At 40.3% G+C, this 23,087-nt stretch overlaps 1 protein-coding gene and 2 long non-coding RNA genes across 3 annotated transcripts; all 3 read left to right on the top strand.

Moving 5' to 3' along the window:
• Nucleotides 1–1,125: 1,125 nt before the first annotated feature.
• Nucleotides 1,126–3,939, top strand: LOC135551367 (uncharacterized). The gene is made up of 3 exons (XR_010457290.1): nucleotides 1,126–1,532; nucleotides 2,821–2,901; nucleotides 3,229–3,939. It is a non-coding gene; the product is annotated as an uncharacterized LOC135551367 (long non-coding RNA).
• A 633-nt stretch (nucleotides 3,940–4,572) lies between these two features.
• Nucleotides 4,573–16,275, top strand: LOC135553280 (butyrophilin-like protein 2). Its single transcript, XM_064985450.1, has 5 exons — nucleotides 4,573–4,750; nucleotides 9,586–9,633; nucleotides 14,716–15,078; nucleotides 15,308–15,589; nucleotides 16,014–16,275. The coding sequence occupies exons 1-5, from the start codon at nucleotides 4,573–4,575 to the stop codon at nucleotides 16,145–16,147; spliced, it is 1,005 nt and encodes a 334-aa protein (XP_064841522.1). The 3' UTR covers nucleotides 16,148–16,275.
• Nucleotides 16,276–17,863: 1,588 nt separating this feature from the next.
• LOC135551366 (uncharacterized) lies at nucleotides 17,864–21,965 on the top strand. The gene is made up of 8 exons (XR_010457289.1): nucleotides 17,864–17,909; nucleotides 17,997–18,029; nucleotides 18,240–18,272; nucleotides 18,367–18,387; nucleotides 18,580–18,614; nucleotides 18,990–19,007; nucleotides 19,387–19,410; nucleotides 19,753–21,965. It is a non-coding gene; the product is annotated as an uncharacterized LOC135551366 (long non-coding RNA).
• Nucleotides 21,966–23,087: the final 1,122 nt, after the last annotated feature.

Genomic DNA, 23,087 nt, shown 5'->3' with positions numbered 1-23,087 from the left:
AGTCAGGGAACTTTAACTCGCTTTTGCGAGAAATTGGACAGCGAAAAAATATCAGTTCGCTAACTTGATCCGCGTCTCAGAAAACTGTTCACTAGATGCAGTAGAGGCCGGGCAATTCGTTCATTAGTTCACTAACATATTGAATATATATGTATTGTGGTTGGATCATTGCCAAAACACAGATTTACCTAGATACTCACCATTTCTAAAACCGTTAAAACAGAATAAATTAAACACACTGCCGCGCAAACTTTCCCCGCTTCAAGTGCACGAAAAAAAAGTTGAAACTATTGACTGTCAAAAAGTCACGCCCAACGCACTTGCTGAACCTAATTGGGATGTTTCAAAACGTAGATAAGGGGTGTTTTTCCGAATGTTTTTATGATCTATAATGGTTTATACGGGTCATTTAGTTGCAACTTTGCTAAAAACAGTAGGCTATATTTTAAAGATTTACAATATTTAATGGTATACACCTTTATTGATAAATAACGACGTCTGATATCGAGAACTTAGTTTACAACCCCCTCCCAGATGTGAATCAATGGTGTGATACAAAAATGGGAAGCGTGTCTGTTATGAGATGCGATATGAGGTAAGTTTCACAAAGATCAAGATTGTAGCTGTTTAAAATGTGTGGAAAGTAAAAGTATACGTATCCTTCCAGCTACAGCTTCATTATTTAAAAAAAAATCACAATATGACAGAAATGGCAATCAAGTCCATATTTGATTAAATATAAATCAGTCAGAGGAGGATAAATCGAGCTGCCACATATTGGTATTGCTCATGCATAGCAGGTAGAGTGGCATGCAGAGAAGGGTCCGACTGCAGCCAGTAAACAACAATGGACCTGATCGAACAATTCAGAGCTTCTGCTCTTTTCTGTCCATAAGAAACAAATGGATTGGTGGAAGAGGCAGGGCAGGGCAGGTGTGGTCAAGCAAGGCATCCCCGGAGGCTAAATGCCCTAAGGTTTGTATCAGAACAGGCGTAGATTAGTTTCACCTTTTTCTTTCCCCGACATGAGTTTGTGGTGTTTAAAAAAATTAAAAACGTTTTTAAAAACTTAATAAAAATTATAGCTCACAACTGTGCAGGAGGAGAGGGGTGGGGGCGCTGAGGAGTGCATTCACATATATCTACACACTTTCATACACACACAATTTTTTGTATTTTTTTTTTGTATTTTTATTTATGTATTTATTGCATTTTTGTTTAGCAAAAAATGTTGCTTCTCCCCTTTCCTCTCTTCTAGGTCTGTCCCTGGCCTGTCCCACAGCTTCCTTCAGTGATGGGTTGTGAGTGGCTCTGTTGATGATTGACTGTCTATTGTTGATTGATGTCAGTCCAGATATGCTGTTAACGTAGTGATTGCTGATGTATCTTGGTAGTCTGTAAGCCATTTTTATTGCCATGTTTTGGATGATCTGTAGCCGATTCATCTGCTGTGGTGAAGCTGTTATCCAGGCTGGCAGGGCGTATTCAAAGAGAGATCGGATGTAGCTGATGTAGACTTTCAGCACTCTGAGGTGAGGCTCCATATTTTCTTTCGCACAGCGTTTTTAGGTGGTTTAGTCTTTTTTGTCCCTGTCTCTCTATGTTCGCTATATGGTGCATGTTCTTCTGGAAGGTGACTCCAAGGAATTTTGCTTCTTTTTCTACTTTTATTGTTTCACCGTAGAGTTTGAGATCTATGGGTTTCCTGGTTTTTTTTGCAGGTGCTTCCTGTGAAGAGGACACATTGGGTCTTTTGTGGGTTCAATTTTACTCGCCACATGTTAGACCATGTCTCGATCATTTCAATAGACTTCTGGAGTTTTTTTGCAGCAAGTCGAGGACATTTGGAGTTGGACCAGTAGCAGAGGTCATCGGCAAACTGCGAGACTTGACCTATGGTGGGTGGAGGGTAATAAATATCTGATATGTAGAGTAGAAAAAGTAGTGGGCTTAGAACTGCCCCTTGTGGGACACCTGCTTCAGGGGTAAAAGGTGAGGATATTGCTGTGGAAGCCTTCACTTTAATTGTACGATTTGGAGAAAGCTAGTGATGATGTTTCTGACGGAGAGTGGTAGTTTGAGATTGGAGTCTGCAAGCCGGTAACACAACCCATTGTGCCACATCTTGTCAAATTATTTTTCTGTATCAAAGAAACCACCAGAGTAAGGGATTTTTCCTTGAAGTTCCGAAGGATGTCCTCTGACAGTCTTAGAATGTTATCGGTGGTTGATTTTGTTTTCCTGAAGCCAGCTTGGTGGATTCCAAGGAGGCCCATTTCCTCAGTGTGGCTGCTCAGTCTTTGGGTGAGTACTCTCTCAAACAGCTTCCCGACATGACTGAGGAGGATGATTGGTCTATAACTTGTGACGTTGTATGGGTCTTTGCAAGGTTTGTGGATCATTGTGACAACTGCAGATTTCCAAGGTAGGGGAAAGTAGCCTTCCATGAGACATGTGGTGAAGAGGTTAGAAAGGTGCAGGTATTCATCAGGTGCTTGTTTGATGAGTGTGCTGTCAATGTTGTCTTCCCCAGGTGCTTTGTTTTGTTTTTTTTCAAGTGAGTTTTGATTTCTTCAATAGTAACAGAGCGGGTGAGGGGATAGTCTACTGGTGTCGGATTTGAAGTGTACACTGTTTTCTGTATTTCTGTCGACAATGTTTTTCCAGTCTTTGTCAAAGAGAGGATCGTCGGGACAAGAATGAACATTTTGTAGGTGGTTTCTGAATAATGTTGCTTTTGTTTCGTTGTCTTCGATGAGTTGGTTTTGAGACTTTAGCACAGGTATGATATTATTGGTTTTGTCTCTGTTAATTGTTTAGATGTTTTGCCAGAAGGTCCGGGGGTTGGTGTCTGCATCTAGCTGGTGATAAAAGGCCGTCCACGGTTTCTGTTTGTGGAGGGTGAGTTGATGTCTGATGTGATTCTGCAACCGATTAACTTCTGTTTTCTGTTTTCAGGTTGGGTGCTCTTGTTCTAATAAAGTCTCTCCGGATCTTTCTTTTTCTTGATGAGACTGAGGATATGTGGTGGGAGTTGTTGTTGTGGTAGTCTGGTTGTGGTAAGTGAGATAGTCTCTTCCCGGGCCTGGATGAGGATACTCCCTATTCTCTCAGCCAGCTGGTTCAAATCCTTGGGGTTCTGTGTTGTTACTGCAATATTTGTTATCTTAATGCAATTTCTGTATTTTTCTCAGTCTGCTTTCTTGTAGTTGTATCTTTGTTTTTCAGGTGCTTGTTGGAGTTGGAGAGAGGAGGAGGCAAGGACCGGAAGGTGGTCACTTCCCATGACATGACTGACGGAGAAGCTAAGGAGTTTAGCAGCCAAGTCCGGGGAGCAGAGGACAAGATTAAGGATGTCTGCCGTGGAGGTTGAAGAATGGATGTGTGTGGGCTCGTTGGTGATGAGGATGGCCAGATTTGTGTTGTCGAGGATATCCCTTGATACTCTTCCCGCATGATTTGTAGTATCACAGTTGAAGTCAATGTGTTTGGCATTAAAATCTCCCATTATGATGGTATGGCCGTTGTTGTCTAGAAGGGCAGCGATCAATTTTTTGGAGGGTGTTGTTGCGGGTGGACAGTATATAGTGGCTACCAGAGGAGTTGTTTGTGCATTTAGGAGTATTTTTGCTGCAGTGTACTCATTGTTGTTGAGTTCTTCTTTGGTGAGGTTGAAAATGGCGGTTAGCTATCTCTCTGCCTTCTTGCTGCCATACTCCTGGTCACTACCAGATGGTGCTATTTACCTACCAGGCTTTGCCAATTACCCTCAGCTTCAGGTAGTTGACCCTGAAAACAGGGTCAGATATTTATCATCCCTCCAATGCAGGGTTCAGGTCAGGATTGTAGGTAGAGTAATCTGATCCTAGAGCTGTTGTTAGGTTAAACTTATATTTAAAGTATAATACATGCATGACCCCAGTGGGAATGTTATGGAATTTTAACACCATTATTACAACAAATATATTATAATAATTGTAATTTTTGTAATTATTTTCAGTGTGGTGGGGGTGGGGGGGTTACAGATACAATATACAAATTAACATAATTTCATATTCAGTTAATTCAGTTTCCATTTATTATTTTCCATTTGTTATTTTCCATTTTTATGTACCTGTAACCTTTTTTTGAAGGTACCGTACATAAATACACTGAACAAAAATTAAAACGCAACATGTAAAGTGTTGGTCCCATGTTTCATGAGATGAAATAAAAGATCCTAGAAATGTTCCATATGCACAAAACAATTATTTCTCTCAAATTGTGTGCACACAATTAGTTTACATCCCTGTTAGTGAACATTTCTCATTTGCCAAGATAAACCATCCACCTGACAGGTGTGGTATATCAAGAAGCTGATTAAACAGCATTATCATTACACCTTGTGCTTGGGACAATAAAAGGTCACTCTAAAATGTGCAGTTTTGTCACACAACACAATATCACAGATGTCTCAAGTTTTGAGGGAGTGTGCAATTGAATTGCCAGAGGATTTAATGTTCTGAAACAAAGCTGAAAATGTGCCAGTTCTTCCATGGCCTGCATACTCACCAGACATGTCACCCAATGAGCATGTGTGGGATGCTCTGGATCGCCGTGTATGACAGCGTGTTCCAGTTCCTGCCAATATCCAGGAACTTCGCACAGCTATTGAATAACGAATGGTACAACCTTCCACAGGACACAATCAACAGCCTGATGAACTCTATCAAATCAAATGTTATCTGTCACATGCCCGAATGCAACAGGTGTAGGTAGACCTTACAGTGAAATGCTTACTTACAAGCCCTTAACCAACAATGCAGTTTTAAGAAAATACCTTAAAAAAGTTACAAATAAAAGTAACAATTAATGAGCAGCAGTAAAATAACAACAGTGAGGATATATACAGGGGGTACCGGTACAGAGTCAATGTGTGGGGGCACCGGTTAGTCGAGGTAATTGGGGTAATATGTAGGTAGACTTATAAAAGTGATTATGCATAGATAATAACAGAGTAGCAGCACCATAGAAAAGGGGGGGGGGCAATGCAAATAATCTGGGTAGCCATTTGATTAGATGTTCTTATGGCTTGGGGGTAGAAGCTGTTTAGAAGCCTCTTGGACATAGATTTGGCGCTCCTGTACCGCTTGCCGTGCAGTAGCAGAGAAAACAGTCTGTGCACACCAGATACTGACTGGTTTTCTGATCCACACCCCTACATTTTTTAAGGTATCTTTAACCAACAGATGCATATCTGTATTCCCAGTCATGTGAAATCCATAGATTAGGACCTAAGGAATTTATTTAAATTAACTGATTTCCTTATATGAACTGTAACTCAGTAAAATCTTTGAAATTGTTGCATGTTAAATTTATATTTTTGTTCAGTGTACAAAGTACTGATCATTTTGATCATTACAGAGCTAAAAAGTTAGAATAGATTTAGTACGTAAGGGAAAATAACCAAAAGGAAGTGAGCCTCCACCCATAATCTCCCAACCCCCAACCATCCAACATGTCTCCATCCAAAGAAAGCTAAAAAGTATAAATTATGAAAATACAGTTGAAGTTGGAAGTTTATATACACTTAGGTTGGAAAGAACTGAAAACTGCTGTTCACAAATGCTCTCCATCCAACCTCACTAAGCTCGAGCTGTTTTGCAAGGAGGAATGGGAAAAAATGTCAGTCTCTCGATGTGCAAAACTGACAGAGACATACCCCAAGCGACTTACAGCTGTAATCGCAGCAAAAGGTGGCGCTACAAAGTATTAACTTAAGGGGGCTGAATAATTTTGCACGCCCAATTTTTCAGTTTTTGATTTGTTAAAAAAGTTGGAAATATCCAATAAATGTCGTTCCACTTCAAGATTGTGTATCACTTGTTGATTCTTCACAAAAAAATACAGTTTTATATATTTATGTTTGAAGACTGAAATGTGGCAAAAGGTCGCAAAGTTCAAGGGGGCCGAATACTTTCGCAAGGCACTGTATATGTATTTGTTGGCTTTAGCTGAGATTATTCTTTACAAAGTATACTTGTCCAGGCCTCAAATGTTCCTTGACTTGCACCATTCATTCTCTCTGTCAATAGTCTAATGTTATAACTTCTATTTGTAACTGTATCCACTGGTTAAATGGGAGAGAGTGAGGTGATGCCATCAAAGAGCCAATATATATATATATTTTTTGGCAGTGCTGCCTGCCAGCAGTAATTGTCTCTGATTGATTGAGAGATTCAAGTAGCTATCACTGTTAAGTAATTAAGTAGATGCAATACATTGAATATTTACATTCATGCACTTCGAAATAAATGTTTTAACTTTGTTCCAGAAGCATTAACTCAGGGCACTTACACATCACAAGGAATGTGCCTACCTGATTTAGGGGACACAATGAACAGGACTTGGGGCCAGTTTAATAAAAAATATAAAAAAATGTTGGTAAATACAGTCTGTGAACAAACTTAAATTGTATAAATTGATGGTTTGGATGCCAAGGTCATATTATTCTATATTCTGTTCACATTAAAGAATTGTTCAGATTCACTTAGATCTGTGGACCATTTTTTTTTTAATGGTTAGTTTAGAATATACGCTTTCCAAAAGTGATTTATATATTATAGAGATCAGTCCTTTCGGGAGCTCAGATTATTTGTTTATAAATCCCATTGTTTTTTAAACAAAAATAGAAACATATTACATTGTACATCTGTGAACAGTAAAATGATCAGATACATTTCCTCAGGCTGTGCAAAGCATGGACAAAATAAGCCTGATGCCTGCTATTGGTTATCAGTTCTAAAATATCAATTTAAAAAACACCTGCAAACCTTTAAGACATTCAACAGGGGCATAATATGACACGTCTCCCTGTACCAGTGACACATTGACATGTGCAGTAAATACTGAGGGAAGTTAGTCTGTTCTAACCACAGTTCTGGAAACTTCACACAAAAATATATTTTTTTACTTGTTGATGTTTGTGGTCCAGCTTTAACTTACCGGTAGCTTTTTAGCCCGCTACAGCTTTGGCAGTGAAGCATGTAGAGCAGGGAGGCAGCAGAATACAGGACAGAGAAAGTGGTTAACCACAGCATATGCTCATATACAACCAGCCACACAGCAGCACATCCTCTATTCTGATAAACAAGTGTGTGTTAACAGTGTATGTGTGTGTTTGTGTGTGTGTGTGTGGGGGGGGGTCTTCTTCTCTCCCCCATCCTTCAGTCAGGCTTCTCTTTCTTTCTCCCCCTCCCTCCCTCCCTCCCTCCCCCTCCCTCCCTCCCTCCCTCCCTCTCTCTCTCTCTCAGACCTGTAACACAACACAACCTTGCAATGCTAAATGGAGCATGACACAGACTCAGAACATGGGCCTACAGTAGTGTGTGTACTCCAACACAACAACAATAACATGGTTACTCTTCTCTTTAACAATGTTCACCGATGTTACCATATTAACATGGTTCCCATAAAGTGTGTTGTTGCGTAACATTCCATCCTGATTATGTGATGACAGTACATCTTTTCTTCTCTTCATCAGATTGAGCTATAATACAGAGATGGGAACAGAAACTTCTCACGCACTGACCACATACCATTGTAACTAAGAAGATCTAGGACATTCTATCAAGATGAACTATTTGAGTAGTATTCCTGTACAGCACATAGTATTGGATAAAAGGTGAATACACACAGTTAAGATGTGGTAGGGTTCTCACCTCGAGCCATGCTTCTGCTGGCTGTTGCATTTCACTACCAGTATGATGGTCACCAGCAGGTAAGGAGACACTACTAGTAGACTACACAGCAGCCTGGGCAGAGAGATGGACCACACTGGGACTGCTGGAGATGGGGCTGGCCCTGGAGCTGAAGATGGAACTGGGGAACGAATTACATGACCATTACCACACACAACAATAAGACACATTTCTATACGTCGCTTCAAATAAAGATCTAATGTGTGAGCAGAGTATTGCTCACCTGTCACAGTCATCCAGCTCTCTGGTGATTCCCCTTTAGGGTTGTTACACTTGTAGAGCCCTTCATCTGACTAGGATACTGCAGGGATGGTCATCTCCCCTGTAGTGTTGGTCATGATGAGGGATCCATCATTATGGAAATCAGCTCTGAAGTTTGAGGATGTTTTCTTCGTTTTCTTATCTTCATATACGCAGCGCAGAGTCACAAAATATCCCTCAGTCACAGGAATGGCAGGGCTCTCCAGGATCACAGCCCCATCTATATAACACAGGAGACGGTAGATATCAAATCAAATTGTATTGGTCGCATACACATGTTGAGCAGATGTTATAGCGGGTATGCAAAATGCTTGTGTTCCTAGCTCTAACAGTGCAGTAATATCTAACAATACACAACAAAACATACAAATCTAAAAGTAAAATAATGGAATTCAGGAAAATTGAAAAATTAGTACGAGCTATGTCGGAGTCCGGAGTAAAAATATACAGTACCAGTTAAAAGTTTTAGAACACCTGCTCATTCCAGGTTTTTTCTTTATTTTCACTATTTTCTACATTGTAGAATAATAGTGAAGACATCAAAACTATTAAATAACACATGAAATCCTGTAGTAACCAAAAAAGTGTTAAACAAATGAGATTCTTCAAAGTAGCCATTCTTTGTCTTGATGAAAGCTTTGCGCACTCTTGGCATTCTCTCAACCAGCTTCATTAGGTAGTCACCTAGAATGCTGGCATCCCTGCTTCCCAAACTGCCTCCAATCGTAATGTTCCTTAAGGTATCTAGTATTGGTGTATCAATTTTGATACTTGTATCATAAAATAGAACAATTATTTCACATATCCGCTGGACTACAAGTGTATGCAACATTCTAAATTGTATGAAAATGGTGGTGGGAAAATTGTGTTTGTTAAAGAAAGTATGCATATTATCTGTTTGTTTTTTTGCCTTCTCGCCATTAAAGTTAGTTTAGGAGGGAAATGATGCCTTTGCAGCCTGACTGGAGGATGCTTTATGTACAAGCCGTCCATGAAGGAGTGCCTTTGAGTTGACGGCCTGCACATGAGACTACCATTAGACCCAATGATGTGTTTCTGCGCATGAGCTTAGCTAGCCAACGTCAACATGACATCGTCTACAAGCGTGATCTACCTTCATACTGTATACTGTTTGACTTGACTATATTGTCAATATAATAGACACTCTTTGGTGTAGTTGTTTAATCAATGTAGGGTGTGTTCATAAATTCACTCTGGAGTGCCAGAGTGCGCTCTGGGCTTTCATTATACTGAGCGTTTTCAGACTTTGTCCTTTCATAAATTCAGAGTGCACACTGGACACTGGCGGAGGAGTAGGGTTGATTCTAGCGTTCTGACCTCACAACGGCAGTCAAGCACCCAAGCTTACTGGCGAAAGACACAAATGAGAGAACACCTCCCTATGACCATTTTACTCGCCCCAGCAGAGCTGGTTAGGCTGTTTATGTTATTAAGAGAGTTGGTGACTAACTGCTGGCAACAATTGAATTACCTTTTTTTGCCAACATTCACTGACGCTGGTCATATTCAACAGGTGGTGTACGTTTATAAATTAATCAGTTTTTCTGTGCTCTGGCACACGCAGATGAGAGTGCTTTGAAATCGGAGCAGATAGCCAGTGAATTTACCATAGGTGTGGACTCGAGTCACAAATATGATGACTTGCAACTCGACTTGAACTTTAACACCACTGACTCGTGACCTGGACTTGAGCCTTATGACTTGACCTGACTTGGTACCCTCCACAAGCCCAAATATTAAAAAATGTTATTAAAAAAAGTGTGCAGCGCTTCAACTGTCCATTTAACGGATTAAAGTTTGAATCGGACAGCAGCCAATCAAATGGTGCCAGCGGAGAAAAAGTTGCGCGTGGCAGTGCAGAGGAACGTTGGCGGGTGAATTCAGATTGAGGAACTGGAAAGATTATACACAAAAATATAATGTTGGGATATACAGACTACGCTGTAGTCAACAAAAAACATACTGCAACTTGCAAAACGTGTGAGAAGAAAATTACAGATGGGTGCGCAACACCTTTCAACTTTATTTCACCATTTGAAGCTGCACGAAGAACGGTAAGTCGTGGCTAATATAGCCGAGAACTATATATAACTTTGCTAGTATAGCATCTAGGCTAACATAACGTTAAATCAATGAGCCTCCACACAGTCAGCCAGTGCGGGAGTGTGATCATTGCACCCAAGATTGAGACAAGGCAACATTGTGCTACTACCCCGCTCAAATTTTTTTTAGATGCTTACAGATTTGAACAATACCAGATGAACAAAAGTGTCACAAGTGAACCACAGGAGTTGGTGGACATCCTGAAGCCATTTGGAGCAACAGATTCAGTGGGGTGAACAAGTATTTGATACACTGCTGATTTTGCAGGTTTTCCTACTTACAAAGCATGTAGAGGTCTGGGTCTGTAATTTGTATCATAGGTACACTTCAACTGTGACAAAACAACAAAAATCCAGAAAATCACATTGTATGATTTTTAAGTAATGAATTTGCATTTTATTGCATGACATAAGTATTTGATCACCTACCAACCAGTAAGAATTCCGGCTCTCACAGACCTGTTAGTTTTTCTATAAGAAGCCCTCCTGTTCTCCACTCATTACCTGTATGAAATGCACCAGTTTGAACTTGTTACCTGTATAAAATACACCTGTCCACACACTCAATCAAACAGACTCCAACCTCTCCACAATGGCCAAGACCAGAGAGGGTGTAAGGACATCAGGGATAAAATTGTAGACCTGCACAAGGCTGGGATGGGCTACAGGACAATAGGCAAGCAGCTTGGTTAGAAGGCAACAACGGTTGGCACAATTATTAGAAAATGGAAGAAGTTCAAGGTGACGGTCAATCACCCTCGGTTCTGGGGCTCCATGCAAGATCTCATCTCGTGGGGCATCAATGATCATGAGGAAGGTGAGGGATCAGCCCAGAACTACATGGCAGGACCTGGTCAATGACCTGAAGAGAGCTGGGACCACAGTCTCAAAGAAAACCATTAGTAACACACTACGCCGTCATGGATTAAAATCCTGCAGCGCACGCAGGTCCCCCTGCTCAAGCCAGCGCATGTCCAGGCCCGTTTGAAGTTTGCCAATGACCATCTGGATGATCCAAAGGAGGAATGGGAGAAGGTCATGTGGTCTGATGAGACAAAAATAGAGCTTTTTGGTCTAAATTCCACCCGCCGTGTTTGGAGGAAGAAGGATGAGTACAACCCCAAGAACACCATACCAACCGTGCAGCATGGAGGAGGAAACATCATTCTTTGGGGATGCTTTTCTGCAAAGGGGACAGGACGACTGCACTGTATTGAGGGGAGGATGGATGGGGCCATGTATCGCGAGATCTTGGCCAACAACCTCCTTCCCTCAGTAAGAGCATTGAAGATGGGTCGCGGCTGGGTCTTCCAGCATGACAACGACCCGAAACACACAGCCAGGGCAACTAAGGAGTGGCTCCGTAAGAAACATCTCAAGGTCCTGGAGTGGCCTAGCCAGTCTCCAGACCTGAACCCAATAGAAAATCTTTGTGGAGGGAGCTGAAAGTCCGTATTGCCCAGCGACAGCCCCGAAACCTGAAGGTTCTGGAGAAGGTCTGTATGGAGGAGTGGGCCAAAATCCCTGCTGCAGTGTGTGCAAACCTGGTCAAGAATGACAGGAAATGTATGATCTCTTCAATTGCAAACAGGTTTCTGTACCAAATATTAAGTTCTGCTTTTCTGATGTATCAAATACTTGCAATAAAATGCAAATTAATTACTTAAAAATCATACAATGTGATTTTCTGGATTTTTGTTTTAGATTCCGTCTCTCACAGTTGAAGTGTACCAATGATAAAAATTACAGATCTCTACATGCTTTGTAAGTAGGAAACACTGCCAATTTTGCAGGTTATCAAATACTTGTTCTCCCCGCTGTATGTATGACACAGGGCGAGAAGATAGTCACAATCAGTTATGTTGTTCTTTCGGTCCTGTCCCTGAATCACCACCTGTCTTGACTTGGGACTTGAGTGCTAAGACTTGAGACTTACTTGTGACGTGTAAAACAATGACTTGGTCCCATCTCTGGAATTTCCCGTGGTCACGACAGTAGCTAGTATCATAGAGATCGAAACGCCAGTTTTATCCTGGGCATTTCCATTGAGGATTTAGGCTAGTCAACTGTGTGGGACTTCCTATGGGTTAAAACGTGTTAAGGCTAGGCATAATACTGCCCCCTTTGGATGAATTGCGTGCCCATAGTAAACTGAAAACAAATCTGTCCAAAATTGCTAATATATGCATATAATAATCATTATTGGATAGAAAACACTCTAAAGCTTCTAAAACCGTTTGAAATATGTCTGTAAGTATAGCAGAACTCACAGGGCAGGCAATCTCCCAAACTAGTTTTGGAAGCCTGAAACTTGGGGCAACTTTGACGTCATCGCCCCCACCCTTCCCAACCAGCTATGGATCTGGAGACACTTTCTATGTCTTCCACTAGATGTCCTCATTCAGTAGAGCGTTTAATTGTGCAAATCCCGCGAGCTTTGACCCTTTGGGAGGCAAAATAGTGGCTGTTGCGAGAAAATACATGTGCGTTAGGGCGCACTTTGGGCACAGAGCTTCCTTTGTTCCAGCTTGCCTGAGAAGAAGTATGATTGTCCGGTTGAATTGAGAATTGTTTTGTTAGTTTATAACATCCTAAAGTTTGATTCTGCACTTAGTTTGACCAGTTTAGTTGACATATAATATGTAATTTTGAAGTTTTGATGCGCAACTGTTCGGGACCAGAAGTAATTTTGGATGCATTTCAGCTGAAAGTGTTAGCATATGCTAATACAAAGACACACGACTTGAAACCAATCGATGTATTGGGTAAGTATGACTCCTTCCACTACATTCTGATCGAAGACCATCAAAGGTAAGGGAATATTTATGTTGTAATTTTGTATTTCTGTTGACTCCAACATAGCGGAGAAATATTGCTTACGTCTGAGCGTTGCCTCAGATTATTGCCTAGTGAGCGATTTCTGTAACGTTAAAAATAAACGTAACACAGCGTTTGCATTAAGAAGCAGTGTATCTTTCTAACTACATGTAGAGCATGTATATTTATTCAAAGTTTATGATGTGTATTTCTGTTATCTTTCGGAGCTTTCTATAATTTCTCCGGACAATTTTGAGCATTTTTTGAACATGGCGTCAATGTAAACGGAGATTTATGGATATAAATTGCATATTATTGAAAAAAACATAAATGTACTGTGTAACATGTCATATTACTGTCATCTGATGAAGATTTTCAAAAGGTTAGTGAATGATTTTTATTTTAATCCTGCGTTTGTGATTGCATCTTTTGTTCGACAAAATGGCTGCATATCGTCTGTCTTTGTGGTGGTTTGACATAAATATGTGCGTGTAATGCGTGTAGTGCCTGCTGTAGGCTACAGGTTTTAGAAGCATGGTTTATATCTTAGAATATATTTTACTTCACATATTGTTTTTGCACGCTGTGCTGTTTATTTTAAGTTTAATCATTATTTAACCTCTTGATACTCCCCATCCGGGATCGTGAATAAAGCCTCAGGCTCATTAGCATAACGCAACGTTAACGATTTCTGAAAATCGCAAATAAAATGAAAATAATGCGCCTGCTCTCAAGCTTAGCCTTTTCTTAACAACACTGTCATCTCAGATTTTCAAAATATGCTTTTGAACCATAGCAATTCACTAATTTGTGTAAGAGTATGCAAAGCTAGCTTAGCATTTTGAGTAGCATTTAGCACGCAACATTTTCACAAAAACCAGATAACCAAATAAATAAAATCATTTACCTTTGAAGAGCTTCGGATGTTTTCAATGAGGAGACTCTCAGTTACATAGCAAATGTTCAGTTTTTCCTGAAAGAATCTTTGTAGGAGAAATCGCTCCGTTTTGTACATCACATTTGGCTACCGAAACGAACCGAAAATTTAGTCACCAACAACGTCAAACTTTTCCGAATTAACTCCATAATATCGACCGAAACATGGCAAACGTTGTTTGGAATCAATCCTCAAGGTGTTTTTTCACATATCTCTTCATTGATATATCGTTCGTGGAAGCCTGCTTTCTTCTCTGAATTCCATGGAAAAATACTTGCAGCTGAGGTTTGCGCACCAATTTCGGCGCAGGACACCGAGCGGACACCTGGTAAATGTGGTCTCTTATGGTCAATCTTCCAATGATATGCCTACAAATACGTCACAATGCTGCAGACACCTTGGGGAAACGACAGAAAGGGCAGGCTCATTCCTCTCGCATTCACAGCCATATAAGGAGACAATGGAAAACGGAGCCTCAAAAATCCTGCTGATTTCCTGGATCTCATTTCATCTTGGTTTTGCCTGTAGCTCACGTTCTAGGGCACGCACAGAGAATATCTTTGCAGTTCTGGAAACGTCAGTGTTTTCTTTCCAAAGCTATCAATTATATGCATAGTCGAGCATCTTTTTGTGACAAAATATCTTGTTTAAAACGGGAACGTTTTTCATCCAAAAATGAAATAGCGCCCCCAGAGTTTCAAGAGGTTAATTGAATTTTTACCCAATTATTTACTTATAGATAACAATCACAGTTAAAAGCAGGCCTACTTGACAGGGTGACTGTAAATATGTTAATTTTAAAGTATCCTATGATGTGATTTGTTCTTAATCTTTTCAGAGACATCTCATGTTTCGCCTGATCCCGTTGTTGCTGTTGCTGATGATGATGTCATTCTACCATGTTCCCTGTTGAATTTCACCAAGAGTGCTGGCTTGATATTGAAATGGTCGATATCCAACCTGAAAGACCCAACTGGGAAAGACAAGGTTGTCCATTTTTACCGTGACGGTCGTGATTCCAATGTGGATCAGGATGAATCCTACAGGGGAAGGACGTCACTGTTTAAAGAACTGAAGAATGGCAACGTCTCCTTAAAACTGTCCCAAGTGAAACTCTCTGATGAAGGCAACTACATGTGTTACATTCTAGTTCAGGAACCGAACAGTCTAGTTCATGAAACCGTCATTCAACTCATTGTTGGTGAGTCATGGATCCTCTGTCTCTTAAACATACAAGACCGCCCTCTTGACTTCTTCTTAGTCAGCTGCGTCACCGAAAAGCTAACAGTTCAATGCGTGTGTGGTGGTATTTCAAGCGGAGGAGTGAGATTTATCAATTCAACTCTGTTACATGTGTACTTTTATTACAGTATCATAAGCACATGTATTGAGTACATATCTCTGATCATTGTTTTACCTTGTCTGTTTAGTTGCTGTGTCCAACCCAGTGATCTCCATCAATGGAACCAAAGGCAGTGGGGTGGTCCTGAAGTGTGAGGCTAAAAGCTGGTACCCCAAACCCGAGATGAACTGGCTGGACAGTGAGAGACAGGTCCTCCTTGCTGGATCCGCTGAAACACACAGGGATACAGAGGGCCTCTACATTGTGAGACGCCATGTCACCGTGAACAAGAATGTCACCAACACGTTCACCTGTAGAGTTCAGCTTCAAAAGTTGAATTTTACGAGGGAGACAGAGTACAATGTGCCAGGTGAGCTTCTTCTATTGAGAAAAATAAAAACACAGTACATTAGTGACATCACACCTTCCCTAAGGTGTCTAAAGGCAGCTGTCGCTCACAGAGTGACAGACTACTCTATTGGCTAAGATAGTTGCCTTTGAGTTGTTGCGCAGAAGATTGTGTTAGCGCCCTGCTTAGGGCAGAATATAATCCACTCTGTTTCATAGGCATGAAGGATTTGAGAACAAAACTACAAGCCTCTGATATTTATATGGTGGTTACCACCGTGAAAGCACTACTATTTAAATTGTGCCTTTTTTTATTTGTGAACATTTACCATCAAGCTGGAAACTTGAATTGAATCAAATCCCACACGACGGGAAATAACACACTTCTCTTTGGAGCTGTACTCTGTAATGTGATATGATGGTTTGATATGACATCTGTGTTTCAGATGAGATGTTTCCCACAGTTTCCTGGGTGTGGATTGCTGTTCCTGTTTTTATAGTTTGTGGACTTGTGGTTGGTTTCATGTGGATAAAATACCAGAAACTGAGAAAAAAGATAGGTAAGTTATGGTTGGTATAACCTAACCTTCAGGGGGCATTTTTAACATCAATCACCACAGAGAGAAATATACGACATTTTCACTCACTCAATTCAATTCAGTGGTCTTTATTGGCATGGGAAACATATGTTTACATTGCCAAAGCAAGTAAAACAAACAATAAACAAAAGTGAGAAGAAACCAATTTAACATCAGCAAAAAACTATTAGAAATTCACAGGAGACATTGCACTGAAAAAAATAGACATTTCAAGTGTTATATTATCAGCTATGTATATTGTTTTAGCAATGTGCAAATAGTTGTAGTACAAATAGTGAGGGAAGATAAATAAACATATTGGTCGTATTTACAATGTTTGTGCTCCACTGGTTGCTCTTTTCTTATGGCAACAGGCCTGTCTCTGTCTCTGTCTGTATCTCCCTCTTTCCCTGTCCTCTCTCTCTCTCTCTCTCTCTGGAGATTTACAATATTAACATAATCAATATTATCAACGGGACAACAGTAACAACAATAATCAAGGGTCAAAATAACCATACAATGAACAATAACATTGGTTGGTCTGTCAGACACTGTCCCTCATCTTATAGCAGGCAGCAATGTAGTGTGCTGCCAACTCACAGCTCTCTGCGTCCTCCCCCCAACAGGACGGGTAACCTACTCTCATCAGATTTTGGGAAATTAAACTCTTGTTAAGTGTTTTATATTTTTTACATTTTGTCAGGAAATGCAGCTCCGTCTCAGGTTCTGCTGTTGTGCAGTGGTTGTACAGCCTTTCCTCTACAGGGAGCCAGGTTTTCCTGTGTCTACCCTTCTCAATGGCAAGGCTGTGCTCACGAAGCCTGTACTTTGTCAAGGTTTTTCTAAGGTTTTGATCAGTAACCATGGTCAAATAGTTTGCCACTGTGTACTGTCGATTTAGAGCCAGATAGCACTGCATTTGACTTTGCTTTGTTTTGCTTGTGTTTCCCAATAAGTAATGTAGTTTTGGTTTGACTGTGTTGTAAGTTGTTTTATTCTGATTGATTGGATGTTCTGGTCCTGAGGCTTCAGTGTGTTAGTAGAACAGGTTTGTGAACTCAGCCCCAGGACCAGCTGGATGAGGGGACTCTTTTCTTTGCTCAGCTTTTGGTATTGCAGGGCTTGGTAATGACATGACAGGGCTTGGTAATGTCACTGTATTTTAAAGGTTTCATAAATGTAATTGCTATTTTTTGAGTTTTTATTATTAGTGGCTATTGGCCTAACTCTGCCCTGCATGCATTGTTTGTGGTTTTCCTCTGGACATGTAGGATATTCTTACAGATCTGTCTCTCACCTTCTCTCTGTGTCTTCACACTTTAACCTTTAACCTGTGTAACAGCCTGTGTGATTGACTTCTGAAGGTGATTTCTGTTTGAACTGACATAAGTGAACAGCGTACATGATCTCTCCAGTGTATAGCTGTGTGCAGATCATTCATCTATGCTGGTTTGGATCCTGGCCTTAGTCTTATTGTAAATCAGCAGATAACATTAGACGAGAGGGAAAAGTGTGCGTGCGAGAGCTCATAATTATATAATATATTAATTATATTAATTTGTTTTCTTAGACTTTGCAGATCAACAGATACCCAACTCATCAGTGAGTTCTTGTAAGTGGTATGGAAAATAACGAATGTGTGTGTGTGCCGGCCTGTTTGTCTCTCTGTCGTGTGTGTGTGTGTGTGTGATTGATTATCTATGTGTTCTCACTTTAATACTTTGTTTTTCTGTTAATCTACAGACAGTTCCAGAATAAAATCTGGTAAGTTGTGTGTGTGCTCGTGCATGCATTTGTGGGAACTCATGATTTGAATAATTATTTTAATTCGTGTTTTCTTATACTATACAGATCAACGTATAAAAGAGCTCACTGACGAGCTGGGTAAGTGCTGTGGAAAATAACTTGTTTGTCTGTCTCTGTGTGTTTGTCTGTATATGCCTGTCTTTCTGTGTGTCTGTGATGATTTATCCATGTGTTCTCACTTTAATACTTAGTTTTACTGTTCATCTACGGACAGTTCCAAAAGAGGTGTGTGTGCATCGTTTGGGTTACAGAGCTCATGATTTGTTTGGGTTTTATCATTCTCTGTAGGTACACGCGAACAAGAGCTCACTGAACAGCTAGGTAAGTGGTGTGTGTATGTGTGTGTGTGGTGTATTCGTCTCTAGTGATTATCTCGGCCTTCTCACTTTAATTGTTCTGTGTCACTTACCTACAGCTAAACTCAAACAAGAGAGGGGTAAGTGGTGTGTATGTGCCGTATGTGTGCTATGTGTGAGTTATACTCTCCAGGTAGGGTGAACATGTTAACTAGTTCAATAAGGGTTTGTCAATACCATAGAGAACAAAAGCTAATGATTTTAAATTCTTACTTATATTCATTTATAATGTATTATTATTGTTTCTTTAAATTGTGTTTTCCCATCTTCAGCTGCACTTGTCTCTTCAGTTGATAACGGATGCCATGTAAGTAGTGTGTGTGTGTGTGTGTGTGTGTGTGTGTAGACATCCACATTCAGATTTTAAAAAATCTATATAGATTATTACAGTATAAATTTACAAAATAAATTCAGTAGAATTCAGGATATAATCTTAAATTACAAATATCTTATGAAAGTACATCGTCTCTGATGACGGGTCAATTCTAGTGAATTGTCCTTATTATAAAAATGTGGTGAAAACAGTTTTTTTAGTAATAATTTTAAAATACTATAAGGGACTCAAGGCCGTGCTATATCTTGAATATCAGCTGTAACGGCAGTCTGACCGTAACTACACTAACAAAATACTACAATCCATCGAACCTAATTTCTTAATTCCTTTATTCTCTTACTTTTCCAGAGATTTTCATTCTCAAGGGTAAGTTGTTGGCTTGGCTTTAAAACACTGTCCAAGTCTGGCTTAATTGTGATTGAATTACATGGAGAGATTGATTTGTTCTTAGAGAACCCTGTTGATTTTGGACTCTTAACAGACTTCACTTTCTTCATTGTAGCCTAACATCTTTCATAGTTGTGTTCACTGTTCCATGGGAGAATATCACAGTTCACCACTGCCAACAGGCAGGCAACTCACAGAAGCAATAACTATGGGACAATGTTTAATATATTTTTTAATTGCACTTACTTGACTTAAAGTCAAGACATTTGTACTAATAATTTGACTGTAACAAACACCATGTCAAATGAATGAATATCTCAACATGTATGACATTGCATTGATTTTCTTACTTCTACAGACGTTATCAATGTCACTGTCAAACGTAAGTATCATGTGTATGACTGGGCTTTTAAAAGCCTGTGTGCATGTGCGGTTATGCATGTGTGGGTGTGCGGTTATGCATGTGTGGGTGTGCGGGTATGCATGTGTGGGTGTGCGGGTATGCATGTGTGGGTGTGCGGGTATGCATGTGTGGGTGTGCGGGTATGCATGTGTGGGTGTGCGGGTATGCATGTGTGGGTGTGCGGGTATGCATGTGTGGGTGTGCGGGTATGCATGTGCGGGTGGAAATTAGTATTAGACATTAGAATCTCAAAAAGATTGTCAAAGTCTGTCAGAGGAAAACGTTTGTATTTGTCAGCACTGGTATGTGTGACTTTTTCAGAAACCACTTAGAAGAAATACAATGGCACATTCAATGACTGAAAATGCAGATGTCATAGAGGATGAAGAGACGAACCCGTTACACCAAACGATCAGAACCGCTTGACGAGGTCGCTAGTTGGGTTAAAGGAATAGTCCACTCAAACTTATCTTTTTTTAAACTTTTTTAAATTTAATCCACTGTTGCTGAATGTTTTGCATGTCAGCAATCACGTTTTCAATACATAGGACTTTCAAGATGATGATGTCTATATCTTGAAAACCTGACAAACATTTTTGGGGCTGTATCAACATTGGACTAATGAAACAAATACCCATTTTTTTATTGGAGCAATGGTACTATTTCACACTTTCTATGTCACACTAGTTTTATGTCACACTATGTAGCCTCGAGGAAGCCTTTCTTTGGAGAAGGTTCTTCATTAGGTTCTTTGCTTTCTGAATGGTTGCAACCTTCTTGCTAGAAGGTTGTGGGTGAATTCCTGTTTTTATGTTGCATTATTTCACATCGCTTGGCCTGTGTTTTTGATTGTTTTATTCTACCTGTATTGCCTCTTTATGTTCATGGGTTCTGTTGGTCTGGAACCTCAAGGGATGTCAGCATGTACAGTACATTCTGAAAGTATTCAGACCCCTCAACTTTTCCACATTTTGTTACGTTACAGCCGTATTCTAAAGTGGATTAAATTAATAAAATAAGTCCTCATCAATCTACACACAATACCCCAGAATGACAGTGAAAATAGGTTTTTAGACATTTTTGCAAATATAAAATAACTAAAACAGAAATATCTTATTTACAGAAGTATTCAGACCCTTTGCTATGAGCCTCGAAATTGAGCTCAGGTGCATCCTGTTTCCATTGATCATCCTTGAGATGTTTCTACAACTTGATTGGAGTCCAATCAAGTGGTAAATTCAATTTGATTGGACATGATTTGGAAAGGCACACGCCTGTCTATAAGGTCCCACAGTTGACAGTGCATGTCAGAGCAAAAACCAAGCCATGAGGTTGAAGGAATTGTCCATAGAGCTCCAAGACAGGACTTTGTCAAGGCACAGATCTGGGGAAGGGTACCAAAACATTTCTGCAGCATTGAAGGTCCCCAAGGACACAGTGGCCTCCTTCATTCTTAAATGGAAGAAGTTTGGAACCACAGACTCTTCCTAGAGTTCGCTGCCCGGCCAGACTGAGCAATCGGGGGAGAAGGGTCTTGGTAAGGGAGGTGACCAAGAACCTGGCCTTTAATCAGGCCTTTATGGTAGATTCGCCAGATGGAACCACTCCTCAGTAAAAGGCAAATGACAGCCCTCTTAGTCTACCAACAGGCACCTAAAGGACTCTCAGACCATGAGAAACAAGATTCTCTGGTCTGATGAAACCAAGATTGAACTCTTTAGCCTGAATGCCAAGCGTCACGTCTGGAGGAAACCTGGCACCATCCCTACGGAGAAACGTGGTCGTGGCTGCATCGTGCTGTGGGGATGTTTTTCAGTAACAGGGACTGGGAGACTCGTCCAGATCAAGGGAAAGATGAACGGAGCAAAATACAGAGAGGTCCTTGCTCAGGACCTCAGACTGGGGTGAAGGTTCACCTTCCATCAGGACAACAACCCTAAGCACACAGCCAAGACAACGCAGTAGTGGCTTAGGGACAAGTCTCTGAATGTCCTTGAGTGGCCCAGCCAGAGCCCGGACTGGAACCTGATCAGACATCTCTGGAGAGACCTGAAAATAGCTGTGCAGCAACGCTCCCCATCCTACCTGACAGAGCTTGAGAGGATCTGCAAAGAAGAATGGGAGAAACTCCCCAAATATAGGTGTGTTAATAAGCTTGTAGCATCATACCAAAGAATCAAATCAAATGTATGTATAAAGCCCTACTTACATCCGCTGATATCTCAAAGTGCTGTACAGAAACCCAGCCTAAAACCCCAAACAGCAAACAATGCAGGTGTAGAAGCACGGTGGCTAGGAAAAACTCCCTAGAAAGGCCAGAACCTAGGAAGAAACCTAGAGAGGAACCAGGCTATGAGGGGTGGCCAGTCATCTTCTGGCTGTTTGAGCCGATTTGGACATATTTGTATAAAAGACCGAACATATGGAGCTCAGTGTATATTTGTGTAAATATATTAAATATGAATGTAAATGGTGAAATATTAGGTACGTACCTTTATGATTTATATTTACCTGATTGAGATATATTCATTTGTTGTTAGTGTAACTCAGTTTTTGGCCCCCCCTCTTGCCTATTTATTTTATTGTGGTAAGTGTGTTAGGATAAAGGCAGGAAGTTGGGCCTTCGGGAGAGGGAGTCCTTGCTAGATGCGGGAGCGGTATAGTTTTTTGACCATACAGACATACAGACAGGTTATAATATGTATTTTCCATATCAAGTATTCTAAGCTTTAAGTTGATTGGAGAATCATTTATTTGTTAGATATAAGAAGAATAAACATTTTTGTTGCACCATATCCCTGGATGTCATTGAATGTTTGGCCGTTTGGAAACCTTGAGTGTGGACTGTATGCGTACCAAACAACCCCGCTTCAGGCTTGGGCAGTGGCTATGAAAGGAAGCCACTACAATGGCCAAGATGTTAAAATGTTCGTAGATGACCAGCAGGGTCAAATAATAATTACAGTGCTTGTCGAGGGTGCAACAGGTCAGCACCTCAGGAGTAAATGTCAGTTGGCTTTTCATAGCCGATCAAAAAGACTCGATGCTGTAATCGCTGCCAAAGGTGCTTCAACAAAGTGCTGAGTAAAGGGTCTGAATACTTATGTAAATGTAATATTTTTATTTGTTATAAAATTGCGCTGCATATGACACAACCAGACCCCATTATATGAAGATTCTAAGGCTGAATCACTTTTCTGTCATATAATACTGAGTTACTTTTCTGTGATATAATGCTATTTCTAATGCTGAAGCACATGTATTGGTGGTATGTCTTTGATACTTCCAGTGGGAAAAATGTTTGGAGTCTTAAACTGATTTAATCCAAGGTGCTTTTTAGAGCAGCTACTAGAGTGCCTTTATAAAGGCAATTTCCTTGGATTGAATCCCAGTTTTATTATCTTATTATTATTATTATTATTATTATTATTATTATTATTATTAGTAGTAGTAGTAGTATTGTTGCAGTACTAGTACGCCTCTATATAGCACCTTGTATTGGTTCTACCTGGAAATATAAATAATATTTAATGAGAGGGTTCTACAAAGCACCACAAAGGGTTCCCCTACAGGGACAAATCAATGAACCCTATTGTTTCTCCAAAAATGGTTTCTAAGTAGAACCTTTAACCTTTGAATAACCTTTATTCATATTT

This window comes from Oncorhynchus masou, chromosome 13, assembly GCF_036934945.1.
Source record: "Oncorhynchus masou masou isolate Uvic2021 chromosome 13, UVic_Omas_1.1, whole genome shotgun sequence".
NCBI classification, from domain to species: Eukaryota; Metazoa; Chordata; class Actinopteri; order Salmoniformes; family Salmonidae; genus Oncorhynchus; species Oncorhynchus masou.
Note: the sequence above shows the minus strand (reverse complement) of the source record. Positions and strands in the feature narration are given on the sequence as shown.